The sequence below is a fragment of the Amphibalanus amphitrite genome, unplaced genomic scaffold, assembly GCF_019059575.1.
Source record: "Amphibalanus amphitrite isolate SeventyFive unplaced genomic scaffold, NRLGWU_Aamphi_draft 001382F_arrow, whole genome shotgun sequence".
Classification (NCBI taxonomy): Eukaryota; Metazoa; Arthropoda; class Thecostraca; order Balanomorpha; family Balanidae; genus Amphibalanus; species Amphibalanus amphitrite.
Window position 1 is genome coordinate 103491 of NW_024882875.1, and position 16455 is coordinate 119945.

Genomic DNA, 16455 nt, shown 5'->3' on the forward strand with positions numbered 1-16455 from the left:
CCCCCCAGTCAAAAATCCGTGGCGACGCCCCTGCCTGCAGCCTCAACGAATAACTTCTAGTAAAGTTATCCATCAAACTGTGTGGTATTTTGTTTGGTTTGGAGCTGTAAAGTATTCCTTTACGTAATTGTCGTTACTGCGCCATTATCGCGAGTTTGGTAGCCGACGCCGAATATGGTGACCGAACTCGACGCCATATTGTTCTGTACGTTGTTGAGCAGTCTCGAAATAGACGCCTGACGGGGAGCACGCTGCCTATTGTTGGAGAGGACCGGGAAGTTACTGCGAAGGACACGCCTACCGGGAGCTGAAACACGAAACATGGTGCCGAAACCCCCATCAAGGTTTGATTATGCCATACCAGGTAAATGGAGGGATTGGCGTGCGGAATATATGATGTACCACCGGCTCTCAAAAGTGGATAAGGAAGATGGGGACTTTCAAGTTAGCTCACTGTTGTACTGCATGGGTATGCCTGAGTCTAACCACATCTTTGAAATGTTTGCTTTGTCTCAAGAAGATGCGAAGAAGTTTGCAACTGTTCTGGCTCGGTTTGATGAATATTTCGAGCCTTGTAAGAATGTGATTCATGAAAGGGCAGTCTTCCATGATAGATCCCAGAGGCCAGGAGAATCGGTATCAGAATTTTTGAGAGCATTGCATGTGCTGGCACGATTGTGTAACTTCTCTGATCAAGAGGGCATGATACGAGACAGATTTGTCATGGGATTAGCCGACAGAGAAGTTACCGAACAATTGATGCAAATGGAACAATGTACTCTCTCGCAGGCTGTGCAGATCGCTGGAAGGCGTGAGATGGTGAGAGGTCAGCTGAATCAGCAACCACAGCAGCAGCAGCAGCCAGTGGAGGTGAAGCTGGACAAGCTGGACTACAGGCGGCAGAAGCGTGAACAGCCCAGACATCAGAGCCGACAGCCTCCCAGGGATTCTGCGAACTGCAGCTTCTGCGGAGGACATCACAGCAAAGGCAAGAAATACTGCCCAGCTAGTAACAAGGTCTGTTCGAAATGTGGAAGGAACAATCATTTTGCTAAGGTTTGCAAATCACCAGAAGTACAGGAACTTGTTCATGACATACAAGAAGATACACTGTTTCTGGGTCATGTAGACGCCGAGCAGTCACCGTGGATCGTACACTTGAAACTGTGTGGGAAAAAGGTTCCGTTTAAGATAGATACAGGAGCTGATGTCACTGTAATCAGTAAGGACACTTACTCAAAGATGTCTTGGAAGCCTGCGCTGCAGCCCGTGAAGCAAAACCTGACTGGTCCAGGGGGTTCGGTGTCATGCTGTGGCTCGTTCAGGACTCAGGTCAGGTTTAAGAATGAGTTTCATCAGCTGCATGTGTATGTTGTTGATGGTCTGGACAGAAACCTGCTAAGTCGTGAGATGGCTGTGCAGATGAGGATGGTGTGTCGCATTGATGATGTTCTGCCAGAAGGCCCTGCGGAGGAGGAGCCCCTGGGCACGATGGTCGGTGAACCAGTCCGGATCCATCTCCGAGAGGACGCCCAGCCCTACTCTGTGAGCTCCGCAAGGCGCATCGCGTTGCCGCTCCTGCCAGCGGTCAAAAGGGAAGTACAGCGCATGCTCGATAGCGACATAATTGAACCTGTTACCACTCCATCAGATTGGTGCGCCCCAATTGTGCCTGTAGTCAAGAAAGGTTCAGGGGATGGTGGAGAACCGAAAGTAAGGTTGTGTATAGATTTTAAGAAACTGAACCATGCCATTAAACGTGAGACATACCAGCTTCCCACTGTTGATGAGCTGATACCGAGGCTTGCGGGAGCCAAGATGTTCAGTGTGCTTGATGCTTCAAGTGGATTTTGGCAACTCCCTCTCCACAAGGATAGCCGCCACCTGACGTGCTTCATAACGCCCTTCGGCAGGTTCCGCATGAAGCGCCTACCTTTCGGCATTTCCATAGCCCCAGAGGTGTATCAGAGGAGGATGAACCTGCTGCTGGAAGGCATCGAAGGAGTCGCCTGCTACATGGATGACGTCCTCGTGTTCGGAGCTTCTGAGGAGGAGCATGACAAGAACCTGAAACAAGTTCTCAAGAGGATGAAATCGGAGGGACTGACCCTGAACCAGAGCAAGTGCCACCTGAGACAGAAGAGGTTGAAGTACCTGGGACACATCGTCAGTGAAGATGGCGTAGAAGTTGATCCCGCAAAGGTAGCAGCAATCCAGGCTCTGAAGAGACCATCGAACGTGAAGGAGGTGAAGCAGCTGCTGGGCATGGTGAACTACGTGGGCCGCTTCATCCCTCAGCTGGCAGAGACACTTCGACCTCTCAACGATCTTCTGCGGAGGGATCACCACTGGACCTGGGATGTTCCGCAGGAGCAAGCACTGGAGGCGGTGAAGAGACTCGTGTCGGAGGCCCCCGTGCTAGCCATCTTTGACCCTAACCTACCCACTGTCCTGGCAGCTGACGCCAGTAGCTATGGTATGGGTGGGGCACTGTTTCAGGATCATGGTGATGCCGGACTTCGACCTATAGCATTCTGTTCTCGTACCCTGTCCTCATGTGAGCAACATTATGCACAGATCGAAAAGGAATGTCTTGCTATTACCCATGCATGTGAGAAGTTCCACCGATATGTTCATGGGTTGAGAAAGTTTACTGTTCTTACGGATCACAAGCCTCTGATCCCACTCCTTAATTCGAAGGACATCGATCTGGCTCCGGTTCGCTGTCAGCGGATGCTGCTTCGACTGATGCGGTATGGGTTTGTTGCTGAGCACTGCCCGGGGAAGCAGATGGTGGTGTCTGACCTGTTGTCTCGACAGCCCTTGGACGTTGACTCAGGAGACACCCGCCACGAGGAGCCTGGTGATCTAGAAGAGGAGGTCCAGCTGTACGTTGACGCCGTGGTGTCCGGTGTCCTGGAGGACGCCAAGCTGGAAGAGGTCAAGTCAGCTCAGGAAGGCGATCCAGTGCTGAGGAAGGTAGCAGAGGTCACGGAGAAGGGATGGCCGGCTACAGCTACTGAACCAGAGGTGGAGAAGTTTCGAAGCCTTCAAGACAGCCTGTCCGTGGTGAGCGGAGTGCTGTGCTACGGATCCAGAATCCTGATTCCAGAGTCAATGAAGCGGGACGTGCTGAAGCGGATCCATGCTGGTCACATCGGTTTGAACAAGAGCCGACAGGTGGCCAGGGAGAGTGTGTTCTGGCCGAGGTTGAGCGAGGACCTGAAGAACTTCATCGAAGGATGCGACTTCTGCCAGGCTCAACGACCCAGACAGCGGAGTGAGCCACTGATTCCGACACCCTTGCCGGAGAGTCCCTGGAGGAAGCTCGGAGCTGATATTCTGGAGCACAAGGGAAAGTCGTACCTTGTGATTGTTGACTACTATTCCAGGTATCCTGAGATCCTGCAACTATCGTCAATTACAAGCGAACAAGTTATCCTGAAAATGCAGTCTGTCTTTGCGCGATTTGGATTGCCCTGCGAGCTGGTTACTGATGGAGGGACGCAGTTTACCAGTGCGCTTTTCCAGGAGTTTTCCAGGGAGTGTGGCTTTGTCCACACTGTGACCAGTCCGCATTTCCCGCAGGCTAATGGGGAAGCGGAACGAGCGGTCCGCACTGCGAAGCACCTGCTGAAGCAGCCTGATCCCTGGATGGCTCTTCTCGCCTACAGAGCAGCACCTCTGCACACTCTGGGTCTCAGCCCTGCCGAGCTGTTGATGGGGCGGAAGCTGCGGACGACCGTCCCGATGCTACCGCAGAAGTTTCGGCGACCGGACGATGAGGTCAGGCGAGCCGACGAGAGGCTCAAGATGAAAGGTAAGAAGAATTTTGATAAGAGAAAGGGAACAAAAGTGCTGCCTGACTTGATGCCTGGTGATAAAGTAAGAGTAAGGACTGATCAAGAGAAGGGGTGGAGCTCACCGATGACCGTTGCTTCAAAGGAAAGTTGTCGTTCGTACTGGATCTCGGATGGTCAGGGACAGTGGAGGAGAAACCGTCGTCATCTTTTGGGTCCGTTACCCATCGCCTGTACTGACGTCGCCGACACCCCGCAGATTGCCTCTGGCGAAGTCCGAGCCCCGAGATCAGCAGTCCTGCCCAGCGGTACGTCTAGCCGGCCCGGCGATGACTCGGCAGACCGGCCCGGTGAAGGCTCGGCGACGGCAGACCGGCCCGGTGAAGGTTCGGCGACGGCAGACCGACCTGGTGAAGGTTCGGCGACGGCAGACCGACCCGGCGAAGGCTCGGCGGACCGGCCCGGCGAAGGAACGCCGGGAGCAGCGTCCCGGTCCGGTGACGAGCGGGGCCGAGTTACCCGTTCCGGGAGAGTTGTGAGGCCGCCGAGACGGATGGATCTGTGAGGCGTTTGTCTGTGATCTCAAACTTGTTTAAAGGGGGGAGATGTGTGGTATTTTGTTTGGTTTGGAGCTGTAAAGTATTCCTTTACGTAATTGTCGTTACTGCGCCATTATCGCGAGTTTGGTAGCCGACGCCGAATATGGTGACCGAACTCGACGCCATATTGTTCTGTACGTTGTTGAGCAGTCTCGAAATAGACGCCTGACGGGGAGCACGCTGCCTATTGTTGGAGAGGACCGGGAAGTTACTGCGAAGGACACGCCTACCGGGAGCTGAAACACGAAACAAACACTGAAACACGAAACCTGTTTGAGTTTGAGCAGTCTCGAAATAGACGCCTGACGGGGAGCACGCTGCCTATTGTTGGAGAGGACCGGGAAGTTACTGCGAAGGACACGCCTACCGGGAGCTGAAACACGAAACATGGTGCCGAAACCCCCATCAAGGTTTGATTATGCCATACCAGGTAAATGGAGGGATTGGCGTGCGGAATATATGATGTACCACCGGCTCTCAAAAGTGGATAAGGAAGATGGGGACTTTCAAGTTAGCTCACTGTTGTACTGCATGGGTATGCCTGAGTCTAACCACATCTTTGAAATGTTTGCTTTGTCTCAAGAAGATGCGAAGAAGTTTGCAACTGTTCTGGCTCGGTTTGATGAATATTTCGAGCCTTGTAAGAATGTGATTCATGAAAGGGCAGTCTTCCATGATAGATCCCAGAGGCCAGGAGAATCGGTATCAGAATTTTTGAGAGCATTGCATGTGCTGGCACGATTGTGTAACTTCTCTGATCAAGAGGGCATGATACGAGACAGATTTGTCATGGGATTAGCCGACAGAGAAGTTACCGAACAATTGATGCAAATGGAACAATGTACTCTCTCGCAGGCTGTGCAGATCGCTGGAAGGCGTGAGATGGTGAGAGGTCAGCTGAATCAGCAACCACAGCAGCAGCAGCAGCCAGTGGAGGTGAAGCTGGACAAGCTGGACTACAGGCGGCAGAAGCGTGAACAGCCCAGACATCAGAGCCGACAGCCTCCCAGGGATTCTGCGAACTGCAGCTTCTGCGGAGGACATCACAGCAAAGGCAAGAAATACTGCCCAGCTAGTAACAAGGTCTGTTCGAAATGTGGAAGGAACAATCATTTTGCTAAGGTTTGCAAATCACCAGAAGTACAGGAACTTGTTCATGACATACAAGAAGATACACTGTTTCTGGGTCATGTAGACGCCGAGCAGTCACCGTGGATCGTACACTTGAAACTGTGTGGGAAAAAGGTTCCGTTTAAGATAGATACAGGAGCTGATGTCACTGTAATCAGTAAGGACACTTACTCAAAGATGTCTTGGAAGCCTGCGCTGCAGCCCGTGAAGCAAAACCTGACTGGTCCAGGGGGTTCGGTGTCATGCTGTGGCTCGTTCAGGACTCAGGTCAGGTTTAAGAATGAGTTTCATCAGCTGCATGTGTATGTTGTTGATGGTCTGGACAGAAACCTGCTAAGTCGTGAGATGGCTGTGCAGATGAGGATGGTGTGTCGCATTGATGATGTTCTGCCAGAAGGCCCTGCGGAGGAGGAGCCCCTGGGCACGATGGTCGGTGAACCAGTCCGGATCCATCTCCGAGAGGACGCCCAGCCCTACTCTGTGAGCTCCGCAAGGCGCATCGCGTTGCCGCTCCTGCCAGCGGTCAAAAGGGAAGTACAGCGCATGCTCGATAGCGACATAATTGAACCTGTTACCACTCCATCAGATTGGTGCGCCCCAATTGTGCCTGTAGTCAAGAAAGGTTCAGGGGATGGTGGAGAACCGAAAGTAAGGTTGTGTATAGATTTTAAGAAACTGAACCATGCCATTAAACGTGAGACATACCAGCTTCCCACTGTTGATGAGCTGATACCGAGGCTTGCGGGAGCCAAGATGTTCAGTGTGCTTGATGCTTCAAGTGGATTTTGGCAACTCCCTCTCCACAAGGATAGCCGCCACCTGACGTGCTTCATAACGCCCTTCGGCAGGTTCCGCATGAAGCGCCTACCTTTCGGCATTTCCATAGCCCCAGAGGTGTATCAGAGGAGGATGAACCTGCTGCTGGAAGGCATCGAAGGAGTCGCCTGCTACATGGATGACGTCCTCGTGTTCGGAGCTTCTGAGGAGGAGCATGACAAGAACCTGAAACAAGTTCTCAAGAGGATGAAATCGGAGGGACTGACCCTGAACCAGAGCAAGTGCCACCTGAGACAGAAGAGGTTGAAGTACCTGGGACACATCGTCAGTGAAGATGGCGTAGAAGTTGATCCCGCAAAGGTAGCAGCAATCCAGGCTCTGAAGAGACCATCGAACGTGAAGGAGGTGAAGCAGCTGCTGGGCATGGTGAACTACGTGGGCCGCTTCATCCCTCAGCTGGCAGAGACACTTCGACCTCTCAACGATCTTCTGCGGAGGGATCACCACTGGACCTGGGATGTTCCGCAGGAGCAAGCACTGGAGGCGGTGAAGAGACTCGTGTCGGAGGCCCCCGTGCTAGCCATCTTTGACCCTAACCTACCCACTGTCCTGGCAGCTGACGCCAGTAGCTATGGTATGGGTGGGGCACTGTTTCAGGATCATGGTGATGCCGGACTTCGACCTATAGCATTCTGTTCTCGTACCCTGTCCTCATGTGAGCAACATTATGCACAGATCGAAAAGGAATGTCTTGCTATTACCCATGCATGTGAGAAGTTCCACCGATATGTTCATGGGTTGAGAAAGTTTACTGTTCTTACGGATCACAAGCCTCTGATCCCACTCCTTAATTCGAAGGACATCGATCTGGCTCCGGTTCGCTGTCAGCGGATGCTGCTTCGACTGATGCGGTATGGGTTTGTTGCTGAGCACTGCCCGGGGAAGCAGATGGTGGTGTCTGACCTGTTGTCTCGACAGCCCTTGGACGTTGACTCAGGAGACACCCGCCACGAGGAGCCTGGTGATCTAGAAGAGGAGGTCCAGCTGTACGTTGACGCCGTGGTGTCCGGTGTCCTGGAGGACGCCAAGCTGGAAGAGGTCAAGTCAGCTCAGGAAGGCGATCCAGTGCTGAGGAAGGTAGCAGAGGTCACGGAGAAGGGATGGCCGGCTACAGCTACTGAACCAGAGGTGGAGAAGTTTCGAAGCCTTCAAGACAGCCTGTCCGTGGTGAGCGGAGTGCTGTGCTACGGATCCAGAATCCTGATTCCAGAGTCAATGAAGCGGGACGTGCTGAAGCGGATCCATGCTGGTCACATCGGTTTGAACAAGAGCCGACAGGTGGCCAGGGAGAGTGTGTTCTGGCCGAGGTTGAGCGAGGACCTGAAGAACTTCATCGAAGGATGCGACTTCTGCCAGGCTCAACGACCCAGACAGCGGAGTGAGCCACTGATTCCGACACCCTTGCCGGAGAGTCCCTGGAGGAAGCTCGGAGCTGATATTCTGGAGCACAAGGGAAAGTCGTACCTTGTGATTGTTGACTACTATTCCAGGTATCCTGAGATCCTGCAACTATCGTCAATTACAAGCGAACAAGTTATCCTGAAAATGCAGTCTGTCTTTGCGCGATTTGGATTGCCCTGCGAGCTGGTTACTGATGGAGGGACGCAGTTTACCAGTGCGCTTTTCCAGGAGTTTTCCAGGGAGTGTGGCTTTGTCCACACTGTGACCAGTCCGCATTTCCCGCAGGCTAATGGCTGGCTGAAACTGAAACACGAAGGCTGAAACTGAAACACGAAACACAAACCAAATACCATCGACCTCCTAACCTTTCGGTAATGCCACCAGGCGCCAACAGCTAACTGTCCGCAATTCATTGCTTTGTTAAGTGCATCTGTACCGGCCGAACAACGAGTTGCCACGCGGCGCGCAGCCGGCGCCGAGTGCAGCTGCACCTAGCGAGCGAAGAGCTAGCACGCGGCGCACCGATTTGGCGCGCTTTTGGTTCCCGCGCTTTCTTGCTATTTGGCGGGAGACAGAGTGCCGGCGGCGGCGGCGGCGGCGGGAGCACAGAGCAGCCACCGGCAGTCGGCTCTGGTTGTTAATAAATATAAGCGGGACAGTGCTGCCAGATGGAGAAGGCTGTAATCCTCCAGATCAGTTACAAAAATCCTCCAGATTCCTCCAAATCCCATTGGCGGATCCAGATAGGCGGTCTTGGACGCTGCGGGAGGGCATATCTCCGAAAAGGTTTCTCCAAATTCTAAAAACTCATCGGATTTCGATTCCTTTCGCACTGCTGTGTAGTTTAAAAGATGCTTTTTTATAATAAAAGTTGTTTAGTTTTCGTTTTATCCTTGAAAAAAAAAAACGAAAATTTTCTTCGATTTTGGACGCTGCAGGAGGGGGGGGGGGAATTTGCGCCAAATATCCCCCTTTGATCCGCCAGTAGTTCGGTACCTTCAAAAACATATGGTACAATCGTACACGAAATAGGAACAAATAGTCACCATGATATTCGTGGATATAGCTACAGACTGAGACATTCCAGTCTCACGGTGATAAAGGGCAGTGATATATCCTAACGGGTAGGGTGAAGCTGGGCAGGAAAATGTCTTTTGAGTCTTGAACGCGTTGTATTTTTCCATGAAATTGAATATATTAATCGGGTGACAAATCCTCCAGATTTTCCTCCAGAATCAAAAATCCTCCAAACGCGAAATTTGTCCGCAAATATAGTTCAAAATCCTCCAGATTTGCGGAAATCCTCCAAATCTGGCAGCACTGAAGCGGGATCCACTGTATAATACCTAGTGGCGTCATATTACCTAGTGACGTCACATCGTGAAGATGTGCCGCTAAACACGACGCATTCGCCACCTGTCAAGCGAGCCTAAAGCTAATAGTTTATAACAAATATGCCAGGTGGCGCTTCTGAGTCTCTTGAGTGGATCCATCTTTTCTGCATTGTTTTGGATGATACGATTCTGGATGTTGCATGCTTGGATGTTTCGCTCTTGGATGAACCGTCTTTGGATGATACGATTCTCAGATATTCTCGTGCTGCCATTTTGGATGATACGGTTTTGGATTCTGCATCCTTGGATGTTTCGCTTTTGGATGCTCTGAATGCTCCCAAAAGGGCCGATTTTGGATGTTATTTGGAGGTTTTGATCACTGGATGCTGCGGTTTTGGTTGTTGCGTATTTTGGATGCTGCGCTCTTGGATGCTTTAATAGCCCCCCGTCAATGTTCTAGGCATCAAAATACGATAATGACGTCATAGACATTTAGATAATTTTTCCGTTATCAACGCAAACGCAGGTCAGCAAGGATGGTTTTCATAGCATTGGCTTGTTTTAGGAAACTATTTTTTAAAATCTTATATGATTTATTATGCCAGTTCAGTCATGGATGATATAACACTATCTCATTTCATTATTATCTCATCCATGGTTCAGTCAAAAAATGCCTTACAAAATTGTCAATTTCTATCAGAGAACTATCAAAATGACGTACAAATGACGTCACAAAAATCTTTGAATCTCCACTAGACTTCTCGTCTCCAGCCAAACGTTGATATTCGGCATTTTCGTTGTGGCTCTGAAGGCCTTGGCTCTGAAGTGGTAGGGTGTCCCGGAATTCTTCATTTTTATTTTTTGGCTTACGTACAGGTCTTTTTCCGTATTTTTTTTTTCTCTGTAGAATACAAGGAAGTTACTACTGAAAACAACCGTCGCATCAGCCATGCCTCATCATCATGAAAGGCTCCTCAAGCTGCGGCTCCATATATGAAACATCTTATGACGGTCTACATTATTGATAATTCCCGTTTTTATAAAATTACATTTCCATGGTGTTGGGTTAGTGAATACGACTTGATGTGCAAAAGGCAAAAGCCAACTTTATTAATTTAGAGCATCGACATTGCCAGAAATAAACATGTCTCGTGAGATGCACCGTCTCTTCTGACCCGGAACGCTTTGTCTGGTTGATACCTATGTATAGCCTTGGTCAGACAGGTGTAGGTGTGCACTCTGCAAATGTGCTAAGTGGCTTGGTTTTAGGGTTAATAAGCATCCAATTTTTTGGCGCAAGCCATTCTGAAATTTCAGCGCAAAGTCACTTCAGTGAAATTTCGGTGCATGGGCGTCTGGCGTAATGTACAGAAGTTTTTCCATTTTGGCTTCAGGCCAGTGCACAAAAAAAACTAGCTATGTATAGGATAGGGTCTGTAAGAATCTTGGTATAGAGTACCTACCTTCTAATGGTTTAGTTTTCATCATTCATTTTTTGCCTCTGTCTGTGAGCATCATAAGTGGATGCTTGAGCCTGCTGGCAATGTGCCGTAATCCACCAAGAAGAACAAGAAGTAGTTACAAGCATGATTTTAATGTTAGTATCTCATTCTTACATTCCATAGAACCCTCAGAAAAGTATGTAGGTATGGAGCAAGCACATGTTGATTTGGCTTTAGCCCCTGACCTCTAGCAGTACACCCGGGCCCTGTTGCATACAACACTGCTAAAAGCCACTGCCAAGTAATACCTGGTGGCCTCAGGGTAGCAGCCTGTCATGGAACATAGCAGGTCTAGATTAGGCCACCTCTGAGTCACTGTCGTCACTAACTCCCACAGTCATACTTCAACTTACATGTAATGTGAGCAACTGCCGCTAATCTCGGCCCGCAGCCCGCAGGACATCACAATCACTCACCAGGAGCGAACTGTCCTCTGGTAGCTCAGTTGGCCGGTCCCGTAGCCCAGTTGGTAGAGCGTTGGACTCCGCATGGTGAGAACACGCGTTCACGGTTATAACAGTCCGGGTTCGAAGCGCGATGGGCGCTTGACATTTATGGGCTTCCTGACAAGTATGGTTGCGGTTGGTGGCAGGCCGTAGCCAGGCGAAGTCAGTGAGGGGACCGGCCGTGCGCGACTATGTGCGCACGTTAAACTTTGGACTCTAAATTCTGCCATAGAACTGGAATTGCGCGATCGGAGGGTAGAGGGCAGTGTCACCGCAACAAGCTTCACTTAGCGGTGGCCCTATCCTTGTGAATCCTTCCTATCAAAAGGTTCGGACTAAATTTACAAAAAAAAAACTTATGACTACTAAGTGCTACTGAAGTTGAGAATATGATATGCTTTATATGTATTTGTTGACTCAATCAACAATCGATATTCGATAAGACGTTTGTTTCCAACAACTAGTGCTCTTCCATAGATGAAGTCATATAAGTTATTAGCGTACCTACTTTGAATTTTCAAACAAATGCATATGTTTTTTTCCTGAATTGGCTAATCGTATTTTTTATGTACATACCTGCTTACAACATGTTTTCTTTGTTTCAGAGAGAATAAGGACTTTCTGATCCTGTGCACCTATGCAACGATAAAATCTAGTCTTTTCATTTCACAAGAAGCCTGGTTGGCAGATAGGTATTTTACTTAGTCACTGGTGGCTGTGGTCTGTTCTAGCTTCGCCTTTGGGCGTGGCATGCTGCGCACGCTGACGGGGCTCACCTCATCTGGCCGGCGTCTGAGTTCCACGCTGGCGATGGGGGCCACAGTCAAGCAGCGCTGCGACTCGATCCGGCAGTCTGCCGAGGACCGGCGCCGACACCGCGGTCTCCTGCTGGCCAACAACCTGCGCGTCCTGCTTGTCAGCGACCCAGAGGCCGACAAGGCGGCCGCCGCCATGGCCGTCCAGGTTGGCCACCTTTCGGACCCGCAGGACGTCGAGGGCTTGGCTCACTTCTGCGAGCACATGCTCTTCATGGGTACCAAAAAGTATCCCAATGAGGCCGAGTACACCAAGTTTCTAAACGACCACGGTGGTAGCAGCAACGCGTACACGTCCAACGATGAAACGAACTATCACTTTGACGTTGCGCCGGAACATTTCAAGGGCGCGCTGGACCGGTTCGCTCAATTCTTCATCTCTCCTCTGTTTGATGAAAGCAGCACTGAGCGCGAAATGAACGCCGTGCACTCGGAACACGAGAAAAACGTGGCCAACGACCAGTGGCGACTGATGCGGGTTCAGTCGAGCACGTTGCGACCTGGTCACCCACACTGCAAGTTCAGCACGGGAAACCGCGAGACCCTCAACCAGCCGGACGTGCGTGAGCGGCTGCTGCAATTCCACGGTGAGTGGTACTCGTCTAATATCATGGGCCTGGTGATGGTCGGCAAGGAGTCACTGGACGAGCTCGAGGAAATGGCCGTCAGTCTGTTCTCTGGCGTTGAAGACAAGTCCGTGGAGGCTCCCACGTGGCCCGAGCATCCTTGCGGCCCCGACGAAGTTGGGAAGTGTGTGCGCGTCACACCCATCAAAGAGCTTCGCAAGCTGAAGCTTCAATTCCCCGTGCCGGACCTGCATCCGTGGTATCATACTGACCCGGGCCACTACGTCGGCCACTTGGTCGGGCACGAGGGTCCAGGGAGCCTGTTTGCCGAGCTGAAACGGCGGGGATGGGCTAACTCCCTTATCGGGGGCCCCTGTGCTCCCGTCCGTGGCTACCAGTTCATCAACATCAGTATCGACCTGACCGAAGAGGGTGAGCGATGCGTTGATGAAGTGGCCGACCACGTATTCCAGTACCTGGCCATGCTGAGGGAGAGAGGGCCACAAGAGTGGGTGTTCGAGGAGTGTCGTCAGCTGCGTGAGATGTCGTTCCGCTTCAAGGACAAGGAAAAGCCAACAAACTACGCTACTAACCTGGCAACGCTGCTGTACTACTATCCGATGGAAGAAGTTCTTTCTGCGGAATACATCACGGACAAGTACGACCCAGAGGTGCTAAAAAAGGTGACTGACCTCTTGAATCCCGACAACGTGCGCATGATTCTAGTTGGAAAGGTGTACGAGTCCGAGTGTGATTCTACTGAGCGTTGGTATGGAGTGCAGTACAACGTTCAAGACATTCCGGAAACTACCCTGGAAAGATGGCGCAACATAGAGTCCAACGCTGCGCTGCACTTGCCAGAGCCAAACGAGTTCATCGCCTCAGACTTTGACATAGTGGAGCGGGACGCAGAGGCGCCGAAGGTGCCCGTCATGATCTCCAACACGCCACTCTGCCGTGTGTGGTTCAAGCAGGACGACACGTTCAAGCTGCCCAAGTCCATCGTCAAGGTTGAGCTCTTCAACCCACTGGCCTACTCGGATCCACATATGGTCAACGTGACACAGCTCTTCACGATGCTCTTCAAAGACGCCTTGAACGACTACGCTTATGCAGCAAGCGTGGCTGGCGTCCGCTACAACTTGGGGCTCAGCCGGCGCGGCATGATGATGGAGGTGGCTGGGTTTAGTCACAAACTTGACGTTCTTCTGCGCAAAGTCATGGACGTGCTGGTCGACTTTAAAGTTGACCGAGAGCGCTTTGACATTCTGAAGGAGAAGTACCTGCGGTCCTTGCGCAACTTCTCAGCGGAACAGCCGTATGTTCACGCCGCTCACAAGATGCATGTTGTTCTCTCGGAGAAGTACTGGGAGGATGAAGATCTGTTGGAGGTTGCTGACGAACTGACGGCGGAGGCCGTGGAACGTCTTCTACCGCTGCTGCTCAGCAAGCTTCATCTCGAGTGCCTTCTGGAGGGAAATCTGACTCGCGATCGTGCCCTAGAGCTCGTGCAGGTCGTCGAGACACGACTGCGCGATGGGTTTGGCACACGTCCGATACCTGCAGCTCTACAGACTATTGATCGCGAGACGATGCTAGATGATGGCAAGTATTACATGCTTCAGAAGTCCAACAAGGTTCACAAGAGTTCCAGCATTGACGTCTATTATCAGTGTGGCCTCCAGAGTGTGCGTGACAACACATTGCTGGACTTGCTGGTTCAGATGCTGAACGAACCATGCTTCGATCAGTTACGTACCAAGGAGCAGCTAGGCTACATTGTGTTCTGCACTGTCCGTCGCTCGACGTCTACGCAAGGCCTGCGGGTCATCGTCCAGTCGGACAAGCCGCCTGAATACGTTGACCGGCGTATCGAGGCCTTCCTGCACAGCATGGTGGATCACCTGCGTGACATGAGCTCCGAGGAGTTCTCCAACCACAAGGAGGCTCTCAAGACACGCAAGCTGGAGAAGCCCAAGAACCTGGTGGAAGAGTTCACACGGCACTGGGACGAAATCGTGATCCGACAGTACTGCTTCGGTCGTGAGCTGGATGAGGTTGAGCAACTGAAGACCGTAGAGCGCGAGGAACTACTCAAGTTCTTTGAGACGCACATCTGTCACACGGCGCCGAGGCGCCGCAAGCTGGCCTCACACGTGCTCTCGACGCTGTGTGAGGACTTGTCGCCGTGCCTGCCAGATGGTCTCTGTGCGCCGCCAGTCTACCAGGACGCCGAAGAAATCATGAACGTCCCTGCGTTCAAAGCGATTCACGGACACTTCCCACACGTGCCTCCGGCTGTCGATGTCACCGTGGCTTCCCCGCAGGCGAAGCTGTGAGGCTGACTCCCACCGGCGAGCTAGTTCAAGCGGCATCTTGCACCTCGTGGGTGCCTTCTACGACTCTAGTCATACTCTTCGAGTGTGACCTAACGACCTCCGTTATTTGCTTTCACCGTTCGGACAATCATTCATTTATGGCGTGCGTGTGTGATGATAAGTGTCATACGGTCGAACATCATTTTTGTCAGGTGATTTTGAGGCCAACATCATAGTGTGGCATGCGTGCTCGCGTCTTACCCGCCAGTAATTAGTAGCTCCGCCCATTCGACTGGTGTGCTCCTCTAATAATTGAAAGAAAATACCTCTTGGTGAAGGCTGGGAATCAAATTGTTAATGCTGCTTGGTAGGGGTTATACTGTGTTTAAACAAGTGATTTTATCCGTTAGGAGATAAAAGTCGTAATTTTTAATGCCAGGGGCCTTTTGTACTCGTTCATTGGGTCCATGATTGCGGCTGGTTTCTATGCGTTTAGCATATTGTTTCGTAATTATTTTGTTGCTCGCGGCTTCTCCAGTGAGTTTAGTTACTGACAGTCCCTTAAAATTTGTACAGATTTGCTCTCCCCTGATCGCATAACGGCATGACGCGATACAAAGATCAACGCAGCTCAGCGCCTCTGGTATATGTTGAAATTGCAGTACAAATATTGCTAATCGCCCACCCGAAAATAATTCTCAGATATTGCGCTGTTGGTAACTGCGGTTGCTGCGACCTCAAATCACCAGTAGCTGTAGTCCAGCGTTGTGAAGCCTTGCGGACATGCTCCGTGGCTCGTGTCAATATCGTCCGTTTGGGGTATTTTGCGTCTGGTGCGCTTGAAACAAGTACCTACTTGATTCGGTTGTTTCTTGTCTGTTTACCCATGTCGACGAGGCACATTTTTGTTGGCTGTTAAACGGCCGTGGATTATGGTTATGACAAGGTACCTAATGAATGAATAAAGTCACGAACACCTCAATTAATTGTTTTTTATGTCATTCGTTCTTCCGCCGGCAATTCTCTCTCTCTCTCTCTCTCTCTCTCTCTCTCTCTCTCTCTCTCTCTCTCTCTCTCTCTCTCTCTCTCTCTCTCTCTCTCTCTCTCTCTCTCTCTCTCTCTCTCTCTCTCTCTCTCTCTCTCTCTCTCTCTCTCTCTCTCTCTCTCTCTCTCTCTCTGTCTCTGTCTCTGTCTCTGTCTCTGTCTCTGTCTCTGTCTCTGTCTCTTTTTTTATAAATTTAGTCCGAACCTTTTGATGGGAAGGATTCACAAGGACAGAGCCACCGCTAAGCGAAGCTTGTTGCGATGACCCTGCCCTCTACCCTCCGATCGCGCAATTCCGATTCTATGGCAGAATTTAGAGTCCAAAGTTTAACGTGCGCACAAAGCCGCGCACGGCCGGTCCCCTCGCTGACTTCGCCTGGCTACGGCCTGCCACCAACCGCAGTCATACCTGTCAGGAGGCCCATAAATGTCGAGCGCCCGTCGCGCTTCGAACCCGGACTGTCATAACCGGGAACGCGTGCTCTCACCACGCGGAGTCCAACGCTCTAACCAACTGAGCTACGGGACCGGTCAATCAGAGTCTCTGTCTCTGTCTCTGTCTCTGTCTCTGTCTCTGTCTGTCTCTCTTTCTCTCTCTCTCTCTCTCTCTCTCTCTCTCTCTCTCTCTCTCTCTCTCTCTCTCTCTCTCTCTCTCTCTCTCT

The 16455-nt window shown here is 51.2% G+C and overlaps 3 protein-coding genes across 4 annotated transcripts in view; 2 read left to right on the forward strand and 1 right to left on the reverse strand.

The window, feature by feature from the left end:
• Positions 1 to 11167, reverse strand: part of LOC122372652 (BTB/POZ domain-containing protein KCTD9-like) — a 73079-nt gene extending 61912 nt beyond the window's left edge. Inside the window, exon 1 of the mRNA XM_043350127.1 lies at positions 11021 to 11167. Within this exon, the coding sequence (XP_043206062.1) occupies positions 11021 to 11094 (74 nt within the window). The 5' untranslated portion in view covers positions 11095 to 11167. The remainder of the gene's footprint in view (positions 1 to 11020) is intronic.
• On the forward strand, positions 1326 to 4227 carry LOC122372651 (uncharacterized protein K02A2.6-like). Its single transcript, XM_043350124.1, has 2 exons — positions 1326 to 3820; positions 4060 to 4227. Exons 1-2 carry the CDS (start codon positions 1411 to 1413, stop codon positions 4116 to 4118), a joined length of 2469 nt encoding a protein of 822 aa, XP_043206059.1. The 5' UTR covers positions 1326 to 1410; the 3' UTR covers positions 4119 to 4227.
• LOC122372650 (insulin-degrading enzyme-like) lies at positions 4708 to 15731 on the forward strand. Of its 2 annotated transcripts, none has more exons than XM_043350123.1 (2): positions 4708 to 4829; positions 11656 to 15731. In XM_043350123.1, exon 2 carries the CDS (start codon positions 11801 to 11803, stop codon positions 14768 to 14770), a length of 2970 nt encoding a protein of 989 aa, XP_043206058.1. In that variant the 5' UTR covers positions 4708 to 4829; positions 11656 to 11800; the 3' UTR covers positions 14771 to 15731. The 2 variants fall into 2 exon arrangements, with proteins under 2 accessions (XP_043206058.1, XP_043206057.1); XM_043350122.1 differs by lacking the exon at positions 4708 to 4829 and adding an exon at positions 9854 to 9930.
• The last annotated feature ends 724 nt before the right edge of the window (positions 15732 to 16455 follow it).

Excerpts from the sequence above, each read along its gene's own strand:
- LOC122372651 (XM_043350124.1), top strand. The coding sequence starts at position 1,411 with ATGGCTGTGCAGATGAGGATGGTGTGTCGCATTGATGATGTTCTGCCA. Across the intron at positions 3,821-4,059 it reads CGAGAGGCTCAAGATGAAAG|ATTGCCTCTGGCGAAGTCCG; the intron begins GTAAGAAGAATT and ends GACACCCCGCAG.
- LOC122372650 (XM_043350123.1), top strand. The coding sequence starts at position 11,801 with ATGCTGCGCACGCTGACGGGGCTCACCTCATCTGGCCGGCGTCTGAGT.